The sequence below is a fragment of the Saccopteryx leptura genome, chromosome 7 (genome assembly GCF_036850995.1).
Source record: "Saccopteryx leptura isolate mSacLep1 chromosome 7, mSacLep1_pri_phased_curated, whole genome shotgun sequence".
Classification (NCBI taxonomy): Eukaryota; Metazoa; Chordata; class Mammalia; order Chiroptera; family Emballonuridae; genus Saccopteryx; species Saccopteryx leptura.
The window spans coordinates 61971063-61991803 of NC_089509.1; the positions used below are offsets into that span (position 1 = coordinate 61971063).

A 20741-nucleotide genomic window follows, 5' to 3' on the forward strand; every position below is an offset into this window, starting at 1 on the left:
CTATGTAAACAGTGATGAATAAATCTATACATTTTATTGCTCCTTCTACCTCCATCCCTTTAAGTAAACCCAGGTCCAGACCTCAAAACATTTATTTTCAAAGGAAAAAAGTCCAGGAATAAGCTTGGGCAACAGCTCATATTACACAGAAAAGAAAATGTCCCTTGGTAAGTCTTCCTTCTATCTTCCACAACATCCACTTTTACGTTGTTGTATTTTATTTCATGCTTTTTTGATTGTCATCAATCAGAAGGACAATTCTATTCTTTGTTGGGTAACTGGCTTATGCTTCCAAAAGTGAAAAGCTTGCTGAAATAGAAGCTGCAGCAGTTGAGAACCAGGTCACAGATATGAATGAGACAAAGTGAGAAATGGCTCTGAAGCTTAACAAGCCAAGAAATACTAGATGCAGGTGATGCAGAACAGGCAGAGGACACCGTAAGAATAATAAAGCCTCACACTCAAAGGACTAGAAAGATCAAACTGAAGAAAAAGCAAACATTTTTAAGGAATTGAAGTTCTTTTCTGCTTTTAAAAACAATCAGTATATGATTTGCCAAAAAAAAAAAGTCTTCTAAATCATAGGAGCAGATACATTAGATCTCAATTTGTGGGTAGTCATTAAAATGAGCCCAGTAATGCTAATTTCCTTTCTAAATTTCTTTTCTCTTCCCTTTTCATGAAAAAATACAAGGGAAACAAAAAGAAGCACGGCATTAAAAAATCTGCTATTATACCTAAAATAAGAAGCATTCCAAAGGATTTCAAAAGAGAAGGAAAATAAAATGGCAGAGACATTTATTTTGTAGTATGTATGCATTCCATTTTTGGCTCTCTTATCTATATTCAAAGGTAAAATTTCATGAGGTCCAGGAGTTCCAATTTAAAAAATGTCACACACACACACACACACAAAATTATTATAGTCCCAAATAAAAAGATCCCTATCCCTCCCCCATGTCAAACAAAATAAACCTAAGTATCATTGTGATTTCTCCTTTTTCCTTACCTCTAATTTCCTCTCATCAAGTTTTCTCAAATTTTACTTCCAAATAATTCACAAGCCATCTACTCATCTCCACTGCCACAGGGCAATCCAATCCATCTTCCATCTTTATTTATTTTTTTTCATCTTCCATCTTTAGATTAAATTTCTATAACAGGCTCCTCCCTGTTTCTACTCTTATCCTCTCTACTCATTCTTGTCTTAATCTCCACAAGGCAGTGCACTTGAACCTCTCAACTTAAAAACAAATCATGCCATTCTTCCTCTAAAACCTTTACAAACTTCCTGTTTTGCCCGAAATGAAATTCAAACTTCTCTCCACAATTCTTCATAATCTAGATCATGCCCGATTCTGCAAGATTGCTTCATTATCACTCTTCCTTTCCATTACACATTCCAGATATCTTTTTGATGCTCAAATAAGTCATGCTCTCTCCTACTGTTTGACCTTAGCATTTTTCATTCTCGCCTCTTGGAAAGATCTCTCAGGACTTGAATTTTGGTTTTGTTTTTAGGACTTGAAGAACACACTAAAGTAAAAAATTCATACAATACCAAAAGAATATGAAAAAAGCTGCTTTCTACCACCTAGAGAGAATTACCATTAATAATTTTAGGTTAACCCTTTCCTACATCTATCTATGGATAAATGTGCTACTATATACCACATCTATTAATAATATTCCATAAATTCCAATTCTTTCCATGCTGGTTCTTTCTCATACTTTAGTTCTCAACTCAAATACCACCTCCTCAAAAGAGACCTTTCAGGACCAACCTAAAGTAGCTTATTTCTCTTGCTCAGATCACTGTTTTATTTTCTTCATTGCACTTATCTCTAAATTACTTAAGTTTGTCTCTTCATTTTTTGTCTGTCCAACTTTAATAGAATGTAAGTTCCAGGGCACAAATCTTGTCACTACGTTCTCTATCACAAGGGTCTAATCCAATACCTAACAGATTGCAAGTGCCCAATATTAAAGAATAAACAGATGGCTTTGATTAACATTTATAAACTGACAAATCCTATATCTCCTCTTCAAATTTTTCTCCTGAGCTCCATAATCATACGTAAGCATCCCACTTGGCAGCTCTATCTGAATAGAACATGAGTATTTCGGTCTCAGTAGGTCACCAAACCTGCTCCTCCTGGGGCTGTTGAACACCCTATTTTAATAGCACTACCATCAATCAAATTTCCCAAGCCATAAACTTGAATTTTATCCTTGATGCAATTCTCCCCCCTTACCCCAAACCCAACTAACCATCAAGAGCCTCTCCATATTACCTCATTTCTACCTCCTAAATCTCTTCAATCTATCCATTGCACTTCTGCTACCAGTAGTCAAGTGCAAATCACCATCAATCATTTCTTCCCTAGAAAACTACAATAACTTCTAACTTGCTGTTCCAGACCCATTCTTATTCTCCTCTAATTGATTCTCCATACCATAGCCTCAATGGTATTTTTAAAATAACAATATGATCATGTTGTATTCCTTCTTTAAAATCTTCAATGGCTTCCCAATACTCTTAGATTAGAGCCTAAAATCTTTATTATGAACTAGAAGGCCCACAAGAAATATCACTTGCCTGACTACTTATATTTTTCTCTATAATCCAGTCTTTGGCCTTCTTTTGATTCTTTTTTCTTTTTATTTTTTAAGCAAGAGAGGTAGACAAACTAACAGACAAACACACAGGAGGGGAGAGAGAGGAGAAGCATCAACTCATAGCTGCAGCACTTTAGTTGTTCATTGATTGCCTTCTCATACATGCCCTCACAGAGGTTCTCCAGCTGAGCCAGTGACCCCTTACTCAAACCAGCGTCTTTCAGATTCAAGCCAGTGACCACTGGGCTCAAGCAAGCGACCATGGGATCATGTCTAGAATCTCATGCTCAAGATGGCGACACCATGCTTCAAGCTTGGTGAGCCGACGCTCAAGCCAGATGAGCCTGCGTTCAAGCCAGTGACCCTAGAGTTTCGAACCTGGGTCCTCAGCATAAACCAAGTCAACACCTATCCACTGTGCCACCGCCTGGTCAGGCTTATTTTTCTCATTAAACTTTGTTTTAGCCTGACCAGGCGGTGGCGCAGTGGATAGAGCGTCGGACTGGGATGCAGAAGGACCCAGGTTCGAGACCCCGAGGTCGCCAGCTTGAGCGCGGGCTCATCTGGCTTGAGCAAAGAGCTCACCAGCTTGGATCCAAGGTCGCTGGCTCCAGCAGGGGGTTACTCGGTCTGCTGAAGGCCCACGGTCAAGGCACATGTGAGAAAGCAATCAATGAACAACTAAGAAGTCGCAACGCGCAACGAGAAACTGATGATTGATGCTTCTCATCTCTCTCCGTTCCTGTCTGTCTGTCCCTGTCTATCTCTGCCTCTGTAAAAAAAAAAAAAAAAAAAAAAACTTTGTTTTAATAGGTCTCAAAATTCTGTGATAGATTTTTGGTCAAGTTGTTTCCATTAATAAGTACCGATTATAAGCCCTGGCCGGTTGGCTCAGTGGTAGAGCATCGGCCTGGCGTGCAGAAGTCCCGGGTTCGATTCCCGGCCAGGGCACACAGGAGAAGCGCCCATCTGCTTCTCCACCCCTCCCCCTCTCCTTCCTCTCTGTCTCTCTCTTCCCCTCCCGCAGCTGAGGCTCCATTGGAGTAAAGATGGCCCTGGCGCTGGGGATGGCTCCTTGGCCTCTGCCCCAGGTGCTAGAGTGGCTCTGGTTGCAACAGAGCGACGCCCCGGAGGGGCAGAGCATCGCCCCCTGGTGGGCAGAGCGTCGCCCCTGGTGGGCGTGCCGGGTGGATCCTGGTCGGGCACATGCGGGAGTCTGTCTGTCTCTCCCCTTTCCAGCTTCAGAAAAATACAATAAATAAATAAATAAATAAATAAATAAATAGTACCTATTATAAAAACTAATAACTTAAAAACTGCCACACACACACAAAAAACCCAAATGTTCCACAAAACATTCTCCTTTCCTTCTAACGGTTCTTTTAATTCTTTAAACCTTCCATGCTCTATCCTTCCTCAAGGCTTTCAAATATGCTGTTCCTTCTGCCAGAACACTACCCACCAAGGCACTGCACCCTTGATACACACACTCATCCTTTTGAGTCTCAAACTCAAACATCACTTCCAGAGAGAGCTTGCAGTAGGCAGAATACTAAAGCTATCCAGCTCCTTAACCAAGATTTTTATCCTCTGGCTATACAATCAAATATTCATCTATGTACAGCTATGAAGAAATTTTTTAGATACAATTATTACTCCATTGATTTTAAAATAGAAATTATCCTAGTGGGTCTAATATAATCAGCTAAACCCTTACAAGCAGAGCTTTCTAGGCCCAAAGGCAGAATAGGAAGTCAGAGAGATGCCAATAACCTGAGTGAGTGTAAGAAGACTCTCCCTACAGAGACTCCAGATAAGACTCCAGACCAGCTGATAACCTTGATTTAAACCTGTAAGATCCTACACAGAGAATCTAGTCAAGCCATCTGTTTTGACCTTTACAACTCTGATATTATAAACGGGTATTGCCTTAAGCCACTAAATTTGTGGCGGCAATAAAAAATGAAGATAAAGGCCCTTCCCTGACCCCCTCCTTCAACCTAGGCAGTGTGAAGGCCCCGTTAAAGGTACTTATTACTTAATATATGCAAGCTAAGATCTACAGTTGGAAATTCTGTATTTTTGTGGACCAAACACCATTCCAATGTCTACACAATTGGCAGCCACAGAGATTTGTTGATGGAATAAATTTTTTATTCAATTGTCTCTCAAAATTGTCAATCACAACATACCTTCTGTAATGTACTATATAATAAAGTATTTCTATCATAAGTGCCTACTGTTTATAACAGTGACAAAAAAGAGGGGAAGACAGGTAGGATGAATGGAATATATTCAGAATCACTGAGGCGGTTGTCCTTTTTTGTTTTACAAACCCTCCCTCACTTGCCACTAACCACAAGCTGAAATGCCTATTCCAGTTATGAAGGGAAGCATAACCATCTATTAGAGAATCAGAAAAGACTGCCATATAGAGACATTATTACTAATGCTACAGGGTCATATTCTTCAGGTATACTGGATAGTAAATAAAGGTTTAAAACATTGTGCTACTTTTTCAAAAGAACATTTTTCAAACTATAAAGAAAAGGAAAATTTATTCAATCTGAGACATTGCTTTTTTTCTAATAAAAAGATTGAATATATTAACTCATCAGAAGAATAAGGAAAGGTCAACAAAAAGAACAATTTACTTACATCAGTGGAAAAGCAAAAAATGGGAGTGTCATGGCAAGTCTTGCTGTAAATTCATCAGGAAGATACCACAAATATACAATTAAACATGTAAACAGATAGAGAATTGAGGAGTAAAGAATTAATCTTCCAACCCATAATTTTTGTAGTCTCTGATTTTTTTCCCTAAATTCTTCCAATGCTTGAATTTCCTGTTAAGAAAAAAAATTTTATACTATTAAATTTCAAATTTCATAAAGAATAAAATGTTAAAATTTTTTCACATGATAGGTTATATAGAAAGAATTTTTAAAATACAATGAAACGTTTCTAACACCTAAATATTTTAAAACAGAATATGAAAAACTGAAAATAAAGTTAAAAATAAATAAAAATGCCTATTCTGAAAAATAACTTTTTTTTCTTTTTATTTAGACAATTAATTTTAACGGGGTAACACTGGTCAACTAGAGTACATAGATTTAGAAAAAACGTCTCCACATCATTTGGACATTTGATTATGTTGTATACCCATCACCCAAAGTCAAATCATCCTCCGTCACCTTCTATTTGTTTCTCTTTACGCCCCTTCCCCTCTCCCCATCTCCCTCTTTCTCCTCCCTTCCCCTCACCCTGGTAACCACTGCACTCTTTATCTATGTTCATAAGCCTCAATTCTGTGTCCCACCTATGTATGCAATCATACAATTCATAGCTTTTTCTGATTTACTTATTTCACTCAGTATAATATATATATATACACACACACACTATGGAATACTACTCAGCCATAAGAAATGATGGCATAGCATCACTTACAACAACATGGATGGACCTTGATAACATTATGCTGAAATAAATAACTTTTTAAAATTTAATATTAAGATAGTATTTTTAACCTATCAAATTAGTAAAGGTCAGAGATATGAAATTAGCACCAATACATAGTATTTGTCAAACCAAACAACTATTCTCCTGTGAAAAGTCTATAAAGTGCTTTTTATGGCCAAGGTCCATGAGTTTAGTACCTATGTTTTCTTCTATGTAATTTATTGTTTCAGGTCTTATATTTAGGTTTTTGATGAATTTTGAATTAATTTTAGTACATGGGGACAAACTGTAGTCAAGTTTCATTCTTTTGCATGTGGCTCCAAAGGCAAGGGAAGTGAAGGCAAAGATAAATACGGTAAATGGGACTACATCAGACTAAGAAGCTTTTGCACAGCAAGAGAAACTGACAACAAAACAAACAGCCAACTAAATGGGAAATGATATTTTCAAACAACAGTACAGATAAGTGCCTAATATCCAAAATATACAAAGAACTCATAAAACTCAACAACAAAGCAAACAATCTAATAAAAAAAAATGGGAAAAGGACATGAACAGACACTTCTCCCAAGATGAAATACAAATGGCCAATAGATATATGAAAAGATGCTCATCTTCATTAGCTATTAGAGAAAAGCAAATCAAAACTACAATGAGATACCACCTCACACCTGTTAGATTAGCTATTATCAACAAGACAGGTAATAAGTGTTGGAGAGGCTGTGGAGAAAAAGGAACCCTCATCTACTGTTGGTGGGAATGTAAAGTAGTACAACCATTATGGAAGAAAGTATGGTGGTTCCTCAAAAAATGAAGAATAGAACTACCATATGACCCAGCAATTCCTCTACTGGGTATGTACCCCCAAAACTCAAAAACATTGGTACGTAAAGACACATGCAGACCCATGTTCATTGCAGCACTGTTCACAGTGTCCAAGACAGGGAAACAACCAAAATATCCCTCGGTAGATGTTTGGATAAAGAAGATGTGGTACATATATACTATGGAACACTACTCAGTCATAAGAAATGATTACATAGGATCATTTACAACAACATGGACGAACCTTGATAATATACTGAGTGAAATAAGTAAATCGGAAAAAACTAAGAACTATATGATTCCATACATAGGTGGGACACAAAAATGAGACTCAGGGACATGGACAAGAGTGTAGTGGTTACCAGGGGGAGGGGAAGGGATGAGAGGGAGGGTGGGGGGAGGAGAGGGGCACAAATAAAACCAAATAGAAGGTGATGGAAGACAATTTGACTTTGGGTGATGGGTATACAACATAATCAAATGTCAAAATAACCTGGAGATGTTTTCTCTGAATCTATGTACCCTAATTAATCAATGTCACCCCATTAAAATTAATTTAAAAAAATTTTTTAAAGAAGTCTATAAAACATCTGGCTATAAAAAGAATAAACATTGAAACAGTGATCTATTTTTTTTCAATTTATCACTCTCAGTATTCCTATGAAATAGACATTTTTAATAATCATGGAAAGCATAAAAAGCTGAGAAGTTTGCAGACTAATAAAAATTGTTGCAGACTATCTTATAATCTACTTTATCCTACCTTTCACTTATTCATACAATATTATACATCTAATTTCATTTGAACAAGCTCTACTATGTGACAGTCTTAAGTCAGTGACAGACCTGGCTTTTTCTCTGAGATCATGTAACATTGAAGTTCCCATGCTTACTCTCTATCATCTCTAAATTCTCATACCACATCCAGTCTTCAAAATAATATTTAGGGTAACACCTAAATGAAACACCCCAGATGCAAAGACCATACCTTATCTATATTTTCCAGAACTTCTACAGTTGAAGGTTTTGTCTGTTATAGAAATAGAAATGAGACATTAAAACTTTTTATTGCAAATTTAGAAACACCTTGATTTATATAATCAGAAAAGAACACTTTCATCCAAAACTGGTTTTCATATGTTATGGCAAGCAATGTGAATTCCTGTTTGTTTATAAGATTTAGATAAAAATAAAAAATTATAATTATAAACAGGATGAAATATGATTAAATAAGCATTTTCTACTTTTTTTTAGTCCTAGAAGTGCTTTCAATTCTGATAGCTCAATTTTACCATTCTTAATCCCAACAGAACATACCTTTATCAAGAGAAAAAAATTTCCTAGAAGAAAAATTTTCTTAGGCACTGATTATTCAAAATACTCATATATTAAAAATTCAAGACTAACATTGGTCTGATTTGCTCTTGTTAAAAAGTTCACTTAGGCCCTGGCCGGATAGCTCAGCTGGCTGGAGCGTTGTACTGAAGCACAGAAGTTGACAGTTCAATCCCTGGCCAGGGCACATACAGGAACAGAACGATGTTCCTATGTTGTCTGTCTGTCTGTCTGTCTCTCTCTCCCTCCCTTCTCTCTCTGCAGTCAATAAAAAAATAAATAAAAAAGTGTTCAAAAAAAAAAAAAGTTCACTTAGGCCCTGACCAGGTAGGCTCAGTTAGTTAGAGCATCATCCCAACACACCAAGGTTGTGGGTTTGATCACTAGTAACGGCACATGCAAGAAGCAACCAATGAATGAACGGCTGGGTAGAACAACAAAATCAATGTTTTCTCTCTCTCTTTCTCCCTCTCTCTCTTGCTCTGTTCTCACGCTCTAAAACCAATAAATTTTTTTAAAAGTTCACTTAGGACTCTGGAGGTCAAAATAAATAGGCTACCTTCATTGTGAATTCCTGAAGTATTTTTCTGAAGATCAGATTTAAAAAGAACATCTAAGAATACTTCATTATAACAAAGCTTGTTTGTTAAAGGGTTTTTTTTTTTATGTCACCTAGAATAAAAACCAGCCAAAACGACTCATACAACACTTGAGAAAATATTTACCAACTATATACTCCACAATCTAGGACGGTAATGAATATCAATTCATTGTAGTTCCCACAAGACTTATTAACATTAGGTTGAACCATATGAAATTGCTTTTCATTTAAGTCAAAGCTGCTGAATATTGGCAATTTTATATGGTTCAACCGAACAAGAAGGATAAAGAAAGAATAGATAAATTTGATCTTCAGGCAGAACTGTAAAAGGTTTATAAAAGGGCCCATATAATGCCAATCCAAAAAGAACAGTTCCAAAATAGTTCAAAAGTAAATTGTATACCAAGTATTGCTAGACTCCATCATTATGAGAAAAAAGAGTCTGAAAACAAAGCAAAGTAATTTGTCCTAGACTATATTATCTCCTCTTATATTACATAAGAGCATTTATCAATATATTTTATATTTTTCAAGCTCTAAAGTTGAGCTACTTCCTCTAAGGGCTTAACCAATAAACTCAGACTACATTTCTAATCATGTTTAACCTATATTTTCTAAAAGTACATTTAGTATGACTTCAGTAAATATTTGTAACAAGTTTGGTGTTTTCTTTTGTATTTTTCTAAAGTGAGAGAAGCAGGGAGGCAGAGAGACAGACTCCAGCATGTGCCCAACCAGGATCCACTTGGCATGACCACTAGGGGGCGATGCTCTGCCCATCTGGGACATTGCCTGAGGCAGAGGCCATGGAGCCATCCTCAGCACCTAGGCCAACTTTGCTCTAATGGAGCCTTGGCTGCAGAAGGGGAAGAGAGAGACAGAGAAAAATGAGAGGGGGAAGAAGAGTGGAAAAGAAGGTGGGCACTTCTGTTTGCTCTGGCTGGAAATCAAACGTGGGACTTTCACATGCCAGGCTGACTCTCTACAACTGAGCCAACTGGCCAGGGCCTGTAAAAAGTTTTAAGCAAAAATATATTGCCTGTAAAAACATTAGTATTATACAATACACTAATTTCAATTATCTTTCAAACAAGATTGAAACTTAGGCACTATGAGATAAAAACAAGATATAACTATTTTTACAGTGAATACATAGAGAAATAAAAACAATTCATAAGTCAGAGTAAAATATTTCTGTTAAACAGAGTTATTAGATACCTATATAGCAAGTAGAACTACATATTAAAGTACAAATAAAAAAACTAACTTATAAAGAAAGAAAGAAAACTTAGAGTCTAGGATAATATCAAACTACTTATCAAATCTACACGTCAAACAAAACTTTTAAAAATAGCTTTATTTGACACTTTCATATTAGACTAAAAACTGTCTATAAAGGAAAGTAACTTAGGAAATTCCAAGATGGTAGAGGAATAATAGGCAGATGCACAGACTGACATCTCTTGTGACCAAACTGGATTACAAATTAATTTAAGAACAATCATAGTGGCCCTGGCCGGTTGGCTCAGCGGTAGAGCGTCGGCCTGGCGTGCAGGGGACCCGGGTTTGATTCCCGGCCAGGGCACAGAGGAGAAGCACCCATTTGCTTCTCCACCCCCCCCCTCCTTCCTCTCTGTCTCTCTCTTCCCCTCCCGCAGCCAAGGCTCCATTGGAGCAAAGATGGCCCGGGCACTGGGGATGGCTCCTTGGCCTCTGCCCCAGGCGCTAGAGTGGCTCTGGTTGCAGCAGAGTGACGCCCCAGAGGGGCAGAGCATCGCCCCCTGGTGGGCAGAGCGTCGCCCCTGGTGGGCGTGCCGGGTGGATCCCGGTCAGGCACATGCGGGAGTCTGTCTGATTGTCTCTCCCCATTTCCAGCTTCGGAAAAAGAAAAAAAAAAAAAGAACAATCATCGTGAAAAACCAACTTTGGACTAAAAGAACAGGACTCAAAAACCAAGGAGCACTGAAGAAACCACACTGAGACTGGGAGGGAGTGCAGGGGCACGGTGGGGGCTCCCCGGCTCCCAGGAGCGAGGGGAGGCTGAGGCTGAGGGTCCAGAGAGTTTCTCATTGCGAGGAGAAAGACCCTGAGAGGTGGGGATCCTCAGTCCCAGGACTGGAGTCCCAGCCTAGAAACCCAGGTACTGGAGGAGATAGCATGACAGCATTGAGTAAGGAGAAGAGTGGAAGTTCTGTCTCTGGGAAACGGCTGCCAAAAGAAGTTGCAGCCTTAAAGGGCCAGTGAAGAAAACATCGCACACAGCCACTTACCTGGGGCTCCAGGGGCGTGGAGGGCTGAGAGGACAGGTCTTGCATGAGGAGAGTGGGGAGTTCAAGGCACGGGGACACAAACGGTAATGGAGAGAAGAATACCTGAGCTGAGTCATTCTCCAATGCTGAGGTGGCCATAGCTGGGAGAGAGGTCACTCCCTCTGTCCAGCACAAACCTAGCATGGACCCAGCTGACAAACCTCCAAAAAGCTATCCAGCTCCAATCAGTGTGAAACATTGTGCGGAAAGGAGGAAGTAAAGGGGAGGGGCAGTGACTCAGGTTTCCGGGGAGACGTGAGCTACACCTTCTCCTTCTGATATGGAGAATGTGCCTGCCCCTGAAGAGACACTGAGCAGATCACACCTTCTGGTTCTCAGAGGTCACATCCACCACATTCCTGGATAGAGTTTCAACTGGGGCCAAAGATAAAGATATGCCCACTCCCCCCAAACAAACACAGAAGCTCCCTGCTAGGCTCAGCAAACATAGAAACTCCCTGCTGGGCTCAGCAAACAAACAGCAGGGAAATTAAAACTTTTAAGTGGCTCTACTAGTTAGGGAGAATTAAAATCCAAGCAACCAGCAGAGGCTGAGGGATAAAGTCCTGGAGGAGAAGCTGCATTCCATAAACCAACATCAGATCAACAACTCTAACAAGCTTGCAAACTGCACAAAGAAAGAATGGGAAGACAGAGGAATGTAAACCATATGAATCAACAAGAGAAATCCCCAGAAAAAGAACTGAATGGGATGGAAGTAACCAAATTACTAGATGCAGAGTTTAAAATAATGATTGTTCGGATGCTTAAGGATCTCAGAGCTACAATGGATGGACTTAATGAGCACCTAAATAAACTGCAAGCATCAAAAAGGACACTGAAATCATAAAAAAGAATAAATCAGAAATAGCAATTACAATATCAAAAATAAAGACTACACTAGAAGGAATCAACAGAAGCTGGATGAAGCAGAGGATCAAATCAGCGAATCAGAGGACAAAATAAATAAAAACACAGAAACAGAGTAGCAAAAAGAAAAGAGGTTCAAAAAGTCTGAGGAAACTATAAGAGAACTCTGTGACAATATGAAGAAAAATAACATCTGCATCATAGGGGTTCCTGAAGAAGAAGAGAAAAAACAAGGGATAGAGAACCTGTTAGAAGAAATCATAGATGAAAATTGATGAAGGAAAAAGACACACAAGTTCAAGAAACACAGAGAGTCCTGGTAAAGAGAAATCCTCTGAAGCCTACATCAAGACACATCATAATTAAAATACCAAAGTTAAAAGATAGAAAAAAGGCCTGACCTGTGGTGGCGCAGTGGATAAAGCATTGACCTGAAATGCTGAGGTTGTCGGTTCAAAACCCTGGGCTTGCCCGGTCAAGGCACATATGGGAGTTGAAGCTTCCTGCTCTTCCCCCCTTCTCTCTCTCTCTCTCTCAATCTCTCTCTCTCTCTCCTCTAAAATGAATAAATAAGTAAAAATAATTTAAAAAAAAAAGATAGAAAAAATACTAAAAGCAGCAAGAGAAAACAAGTCAATTACCTATAGAGAAGTTCCCATAAGGATGATATCTGACTTTTTAACAGAAACACTTGAGGCCAGAAAGGAATGGCAAGAAATATTCAAAGTAATGCAAAACAAGAGGCCACAACCAAGAATTCTTTATCCAGCAGGTTAAAGACCTGTACTCGGAAAACTATAAAATACTGATAAAAGAAATCATAAAAGATACAAACAAATAGAAGCATATACCATATTCATGGATAGGAAGAATAAATATAATTAAAGTATCTATACTACCCAAAGCAATATATAAATTCAATGCAATTCCTATTAAATTACCAATGTCATACTTTGAAGATATAGAACAAAGATTCCAAAAATTTATATGGAACCAAAAAAGAACACGAATAGTCTCACCAATCTTGACAAAGAAGAATAAAGTGGGTAGTATCACACTTCCTGATATCAAGTTTTATTACAAGGCCATTGTACTGAAAACAGCCTGGTACTGGCATAAGAAAAGGCATATAGATCAATGGAACAAAAGAGAGAACCCAGAAATAAACCCACACTTGTATGGACAATTGATATTTGACAAAGAAGGTAAGAGCATACAATGGAGTAAAAACAGTCTCTTTAACAAATGGTGTTGGGAAAATTGAATAGATACCTGCAAAAAAATGAAACTAGACCACCAACTTACACCATTCACAAAAATAAGCTCAAAATGGATAAAAGACTTAAATGTAGTCATGAAACCATAATCATCTTGGAAGAAAACATAGGCAGTAAGCTCTCCGACATCTCTCGTAGCAATATATTCAATATTTGCTGATTTAACTCCACAGGCAAGTAAAATAAAGGACAGGATGAACAAATGGGACTATATCAAACTAAAAACCTTTTGCACAGCAAAAGACAACATGAACAAAATAAAAAGACAAACCACACAATGGGAGAACATATTTGCCAACATGTCCGATAAAGTGTTAATAACCAAAATCTACAAAGAACTTGTAAAACTCAACACCAGGAAAGTAAACAATTTAATCAAAAATTGGGCAAAAGAACTGAATTGACACTTCTCCAAAGAGGACATACTGATGTCCAATAGGTATATGAAAAAATGTTCAACATCACTAATCATTAGAGAAATGTAAATTAAAACCACAATGAGATACTACCTCACACCAGTTAGAACGGCGCTCATTAACAAGTGCTGGCGAGGGTGTGGAGAAAAGGGAACCCTCCTGCACTGCTGGTGGGAATGCAGACTGGTGCAGCCACTGTGGAAAACAGTATGGAGATTCCTCAAAAAATTAAAAATCAAACTGCTTTTTGACCTAGCTATCCCACTTCTAGGAATATATTCTAAGAATAACAAATCACTGATTCAAAAGAAGAATTAGAGGACAAAATAAATAAAAACACCCCCATGTTTATTGCAGCATTGTTTACAATAGCCAAGATCTGGAAACAGCCCAAGTGTCCATCAGTAGACAAGTAGATTAAAAAGCTGTGGTATATATACACAACGGAATACTACTCGGCCATGAAAAAGGAAGTCTTGCCCTTTGCAACAACATGGATGGACCTGGAGTCTATTATGCTAAGCAAAAGAAGCCAGGCAGAGAAAGAAAAATATCATATGACTTCACTCATATGAGGAATCGAATGAACAATGTGAACTTAGGAACGGAAGAGAGGCAGAGGGGTCAAAGAGTCCAGAAGGAAAGCGGGCAGAAGGAAAGGGAATGAGAGGAGGGGAACAAAGAAAAGAAAGTCATTAGTGAAAGTATATATACATAACACAGAGAGATAGAGGGCAGGATAGTAAATCATGGAGGAAGTGGGGAAGGTGTTAGTGGCGAGGTATCAAGGAGAACAAAGGGGGAAGGAGGGAGATATATTCAGGGGGTACACTTGTAACTCTGTAAACACAACAAATTAAAATCAATTAAAAAGAAAAGTAACTTACCCTCCAGCGAGAAAATAATCCACCCATCTTTTATTTGTAGAAACTGGGCACAATGATAAGTATCATCAATTGTCCAAAGAAATCCACAGCTAGAAATAAAGCAAGTATTTTAAAATTGTAAGTTACAACACACAGCCTACCCACTATAAAATCTATATGTTGTAATACTGCTTAAAAATACTATAGAAGATTAATTTCTGTGGGCTCCACTTTTGTGAAATTTTATTTTAGAAAGTCTTGGGATAAGAACATATTTAAAAGTGAAAATAAAGTTGGAAAGATTTTTTTTAAACTATCTATGCCTCATCTTCCACTACTGGAACGATAATAACATGGGAGTTATTTATATCCTAATGCTCAAGGTCATTGCCGGGGTCTGATTTTTCACACATGTCTGCCTCCTGAAGGTACATGTTATCATGTGGTACACAGAGTTAGTCACTGCTGCAGATACTGGTGTGCTGGGAACTTGTCAAAAAGTGCTGTGAATTTTTAGAATATTTTTGAAGAACTGAATTTCAAAAATTTCAACCTCCAACATCAATGGGTTAATAGCAAGGCATTTTAGAAGTGTGTATTCATACCACTTTGTGATTTTGTTTTTTAAAGTACCATATTTCCCCATGTATAAGATGCTCCCATGTATAAGACGTACCTTAATTTTGGGGCCCAAAATTTGAAAAAAAAAAATGTATTACAATAAAGTTATTGAACTCAAGTTTTATTCATCATAAAATTCATACAACTCCTTATCCGAGCGAAAAAGCGAGAAATGCAAGTAAAAAAAAATCTACAACCACTACATAAGATGCACTCAGTTCTTAGACCCCAAATTTTTCAAAAAAGGTGTGTCTTATACATGGGGAAATACGATAGGTACCTGAGCTTTTCTTGTAAAAAAAGTTTTACCATATTATTTTCATTCTACATGACACAACACTTTCTATCATTCAGCTATCTCCCAACTAAACTAGTTCTTTGGAAGTAAGGGTGTTTTACAATGTTTAGAATAACATCATTTTACAAGTAATAATAGAAAGCCAACTGTAATTCTGAGTAAGAAAATAAGAGTCTAAAGGCAACCTGTGACCTTGAGCAAATCAATGAATGTTTTTGAACTTTAATTTTCTTTTCTGTAAATTAGAGTTAATAATACTAACCACTTTTCACAGGATAGCCTTATTACCATTTTACAGATAAGAAAATTAAGTGAAAGGAGGTTTAGTGATTTGCCCAATAGCTCAGAAGAAACAAGGCCCAAAGCCACTCTATCTGCAGAATTCTCATCTGTTCACTACTGTTCAATATCCAAATAAACATTTTTCTCTGAAACTATGTCTAAGTACCCCTCGAGTTAGTTGACTTTCCTGTCAACTACCTGTATATTCCCTTTTTGTTTAGTTGTTTTTCTATTACTCTGAAATGTTTAATTATATTACCATATGTTTGAAAACGTATCAACATTATATTCTAAATCAATTTACCAGTCAATAATTATATAAATTTCTATTCCTTTAAGTTAAACCAATGAAAATACACTTTCAAACTTATATATATTTTACCAGATTATAGTTACATACTGCCAACATATAAAATTACCTCATTTCCATTAAAAAAAAAAGTTAGGGCAATGATTCTTACACTTTGATTCTTATTTTTTTTAAACCATAAATGTAATAAAAAAAATAATGCCAACACCAAGTAAGTACTCTCTACAACACTGTTCATAGGTTAAAATTAGCATAAACCATACACATCTTGGATTTTCTTGGCTAGAGAAGTAACAAAGAGCCTCATTATGAAATACTTGAACTTACAAAGTAATTTACAGGGACAGAAAGAACTATAATCTGTCCTGAATTTTTTTGAAGTTTATAAATATAATGAATGTTACAAGCCATATTCAAGTTTCAATCTAAATATTATTAATCCTTTAATATTAACTCAGTATTCAAATTTCTAAAATGCAGTTGTAGGAAATCCAGAAACTTTAATGAATGAAAGTATAAATTTCTGAGTTAAGATATTAAATAGATCTTAAAACCTTAAGATACTAAAAATAATTAGACCAAGAAAGGCGGGGAGAAGAGATTCAGATGATCCACTTTACCTTGGTATTTTCAAAGTAAATATCATCCCACTATTTTGGAACTAATGTATAGAGTTTACACAACTGACCTACATATTTTGGTTTGTAACAAACTTATATTCCTCCAAGTTAAATTTGTAGCCATCACAAATCAAAATTTTTAATATTTGAAAGTAATAACAACAATAACATCAGTTAAACACTTCGTAAGCACTTCATCTCAGATCCTATAACAAATGCATTATAAAAATTTTATCATTTAGATACTTCTATTGCTTCATTTATTAAGTGAAGAAATTGAGGCTAGAGAAGTGATTTATTAAGGCCCCACATTTTAGTTTTGATATTTTTAAGGCAACCAGTTATTCCCAATAACACAAAATTAGAAATAAAATCTGCTTAATTAGACTGGAATATTTATATATAAAATACATGAAAATACCTCTGACAATCTCAAATAGCTGGTAAACAGAGCTACTTAAGTGGAAAGTGAGTTATAAACACAAGAGACAGTGTTAGTACAGTGTATCATGTAGTCTAATTCCTTCATTTGGTTAACTTTGAATGCATAAATCTTCATGGAACAGATGCTAAATGATTTGCCAAAATCATACAACTCCAGCTAGGGACAAAACTGGCACTAGAAATCTGCAAGCACTTCTTTTACTTGCTTACTCTATATCACTTTTAAAATAAGTGTAACATGAAATATATGCATAAAATTGCAATTCATACTGACTTTGACATCAGTTGTGTTTGCTTGGAAAAATATTTTGATGTTAATGAAACAAACTAAGGCTTAGCCTTCAAGATCCCTGAAGCAAAGGATTGTGCTTTTCAATTTGTCCTCTAACAACATTAGAGTAACAGTCATTAACGCCATATCCATGCTTTCAGGTTCATAATCAAAGAGACAGTCAACTGTCATTGTTCCAGCAATTTTCCTATTAAATTCTGGTATTTGTTTAAATAGATGATTTACTATAATGCACATGAAATGGTAGTACCAAAAGATACAAAAACATAACAAAATTAAATAAATCAACTATTTATTTATAGCTTTAATTTCATACCTCTTCTATTTTCAAACACTTTCTCCTTCCTTGCCACTGAAACATCTTGACTCCAACTCCTGTGGCCCATTATTTACTATGAAACCTTGAGCAAATAAGTTACCTACCCTCTCAGTTACTCAATATCTTCATCTGCAAAAAAGGGATAGTTAAGGACTCTCTTAAATGTTGAAAGGCTTAAATGACATAATGCATTCTGAACTATTTACAACAGTGCCTGACCCATATTAATTTCTCAATACAAATTGTTGTTTTAACTGCTGTGATCATTGCTGTTTTCTAGCCCTACTCTGCTTCCTTTCCACATATTAATTACATTGGAACCAAATAACCAGCATTTCTTTCTCAAGTATAAATCAGTTTGCTTGCTCTTGAGTAGACAGATGGTTCAATCTCAAGTGGCTTGTCCCCAACTCTCCCATGACATGTACAGAGTCTCTTTCCACTCTGATATCACAATGGGACCTGACATGACCTTAAAAGCTAGGTGCATCTAACATGTTTCCAATGAATAATAATGCTTTCATATTATTTGGATGTTTTTGCTATTAATTACAACTCACACTCAGGTTTGGATGAATTTAAAGTCTTGGGGCATGTTCTTTTTAAATTTTCAGCTTATTTCAAGTTATGTTAAAATAATGGAGTATAAAAGGTCTAGGTTCAAAATATGACTCAGCCACATACTAGCTATGTGATGTTGGGTAAATTAAACTCTCTAAGCCTCAGATTCCACATTTGTAAACTGGCAAAATATCTATACTTCATAGAATTATTGTATGAATTAAATGAAATTATATACCACCCGGCACAGTGTCCAACAAATTTTAAATGCCTAATAAAATAAGCCATTGTTATTACTATTACCAAAAAACACATGTAGTACAGACAATACTTCTAATATGGAACACATTTCTAACTTCCTATAAAGAAAGAATGTTTCATAATTTTAAAATTGAAAAATCAAATTGTAGTTTGTATTTTAACTGAAATTGTATAGCTCGCATTTTCTCTAGTATAAAAAATAAAGCAAAATACTCTGCAGACTCTTCCATAAAGTAACATGATGGCTATTAAGTGCAAAAGAAGTTTAGTTTTGTTTATCAAGTTTAAAACTTAAGTAGAAACTATTCAATCACTTTCAACAGTACCTCTCTAACACATTGTACTATTCAATTTAAGGTTAAAAGTGATTTGTTCTAGAACTCTAACTTGGAAATATCATAATTGAAAAGGCAATTCTGAAATATCCCAAACTGCCACATTACTTAAAAATAAAATTATTGGAAAGAAGTACACCTGCAAAGCACTTTTACTATATGATGATTCAGTTCTGGTCTTCATGGTAAGTCAACATTCATTCTGAATTAAACACTACCAAAAATAATTATTTGATTTAAAAGATTTCTGTATGAAGTTATGATAGCCAATAACTTCTTCCTTTTCTTCTTTTTCAGTTTAACAATATATGCATAAACACTATATAAGTTTATTAATAGCATTGGCTGATCTCAGTAGATGACAGAGAAACTTAAAATTCTATTATTAAATGCATCACTCATGTTTTGTTTTGTTTTGTTTTTTAATGTGTTCAAAATCAACTTGGTCCTCCTAAATCGCAACTATGGGGACAAGAAATTAGCATTCTCTGCCTGTTTGAACATATACCTGAAACCAAGCCTACACACATCCACATAAACCCCTGCTGAATAGTGTCAGTTTTGCCAATTGTGACACCCAGGCCACAGAGAAAGGAGGAAACAGCTGACACTAGGCACCACAAACCAGGATCCAACTAGGAAAAGCAGAACATGGAAAACTCAGTGAGTCACGGGTTTTACTGAGTACTGTCAGGGAACCATCAGGAAAACTGAGTTCACCAAACACAATTCTCTCTCAACCCCCATACACAATATTAAAAGAATTAAAACTATTGATGTACTTTTAGATTCGGTCTCCTTCTGCCATGCTTTTATGACAACAACAATCTTGCCCTAACCCCCCCCCCCCCCCCCGACACCGCCCACCATTCCTCAAATAAGGACAATTGTACACAAGCTCCTCTAAACTGCACACAATCCACGCCCACACGCCTGGGCCGAGCCGCATGACACTGACAGTTTTCGGTCCCTCCCGGTGTCTCCAGCCCGTGGCGCCCGGCAAACCTCTGAAAGACCTGGGTAGGCTCCTCTAAACAAAAGCGTAACGCAGGCTCTCCTGACCCCTCGCCTCGCCTCCACGTAGGTGGGCCGACTAGCCGCCGCTCAGCTCACACCAGGACCCCCCGGCCCCCGCCCCCGGCCCCGCCGAGACAGGGCTGGGAACCGCCGCCCCTGGGGAGGAAGAACGGCGTCTCCAGCAGTCCAGAGCCACCCCGGCCCCAGTGCGGGGAAAGCAGAGACCGGGCGGCGACGCTGGGTCGGCGCGCAGCCGGGAGTGAAGCAGACAGACTAGCCTTCACCGCAAAGCTCTTAGGCCACTCGGCACGGGGGCAGCGGGAGCGCACTGCCCAAGAAAAAGCTCAGCGCGCCTCCTCTCCGCTGAGCCCTTCCAACGGCCCTCATTTTAAGAGCTCTACCTTCGGGAAGCGGGCAAAGCCCGGCGCTGGCGTTCACGTCTGCCAGCTTCGGCCGCCACTCCACAGCCCGCCTCCGGAGCAAGCAGCAGCCGCCCCTGACTGAGAAACGCAGCCGGCCAATTCCTTCCCATCAAACCCCGCGCTCCCGCCGCCGGCCAATCGGCGCCGCGACCCGCGCGCGCCGCTCCCCCGCCACGTGACTGTGACTCGAGCGGGTGGTTGGGGAGGGCGAGCTGCTCGCTCTGCCCGGGACCCCTTCTCTTGTTACTTTACGGTCAAATGGGGTGCTCGTCGTCGCGTCCCAGAGATGTGATGCTGCTAATTTTGACTCGTCCCACTACAGTTAATTCTTAGTCTTGCTCTGCCCCCTCCTTTTCTTTTAAAGCTCTTTCTGCAA

The 20741-nt window shown here is 37.8% G+C and overlaps 1 protein-coding gene across 4 annotated transcripts in view; it reads right to left on the reverse strand.

Annotated features, from left to right (window-relative positions):
• The window catches only part of LNPK (lunapark, ER junction formation factor), a 91279-nt gene extending 70789 nt beyond the window's left edge, over positions 1-20490 (reverse strand). For 3 of the 4 annotated variants that reach the window (XM_066345586.1, XM_066345588.1, XM_066345587.1), the window contains exons 1-4: positions 20345-20456; positions 14605-14693; positions 7898-7939; positions 5278-5465 (exon numbers count right to left, since the gene is read on the reverse strand). In XM_066345586.1, the coding sequence (XP_066201683.1) occupies positions 5278-5465; positions 7898-7939; positions 14605-14631 (257 nt within the window). In that variant the 5' untranslated portion in view covers positions 14632-14693; positions 20345-20456. Of the gene's footprint in view, positions 1-5277; positions 5466-7897; positions 7940-14556; positions 14558-14600; positions 14694-20344 lie in introns of all 4 variants that reach the window. The other variant, XM_066345589.1, reaches the window with a different exon arrangement.
• Between the last annotated feature and the right edge of the window lie 251 nt (positions 20491-20741).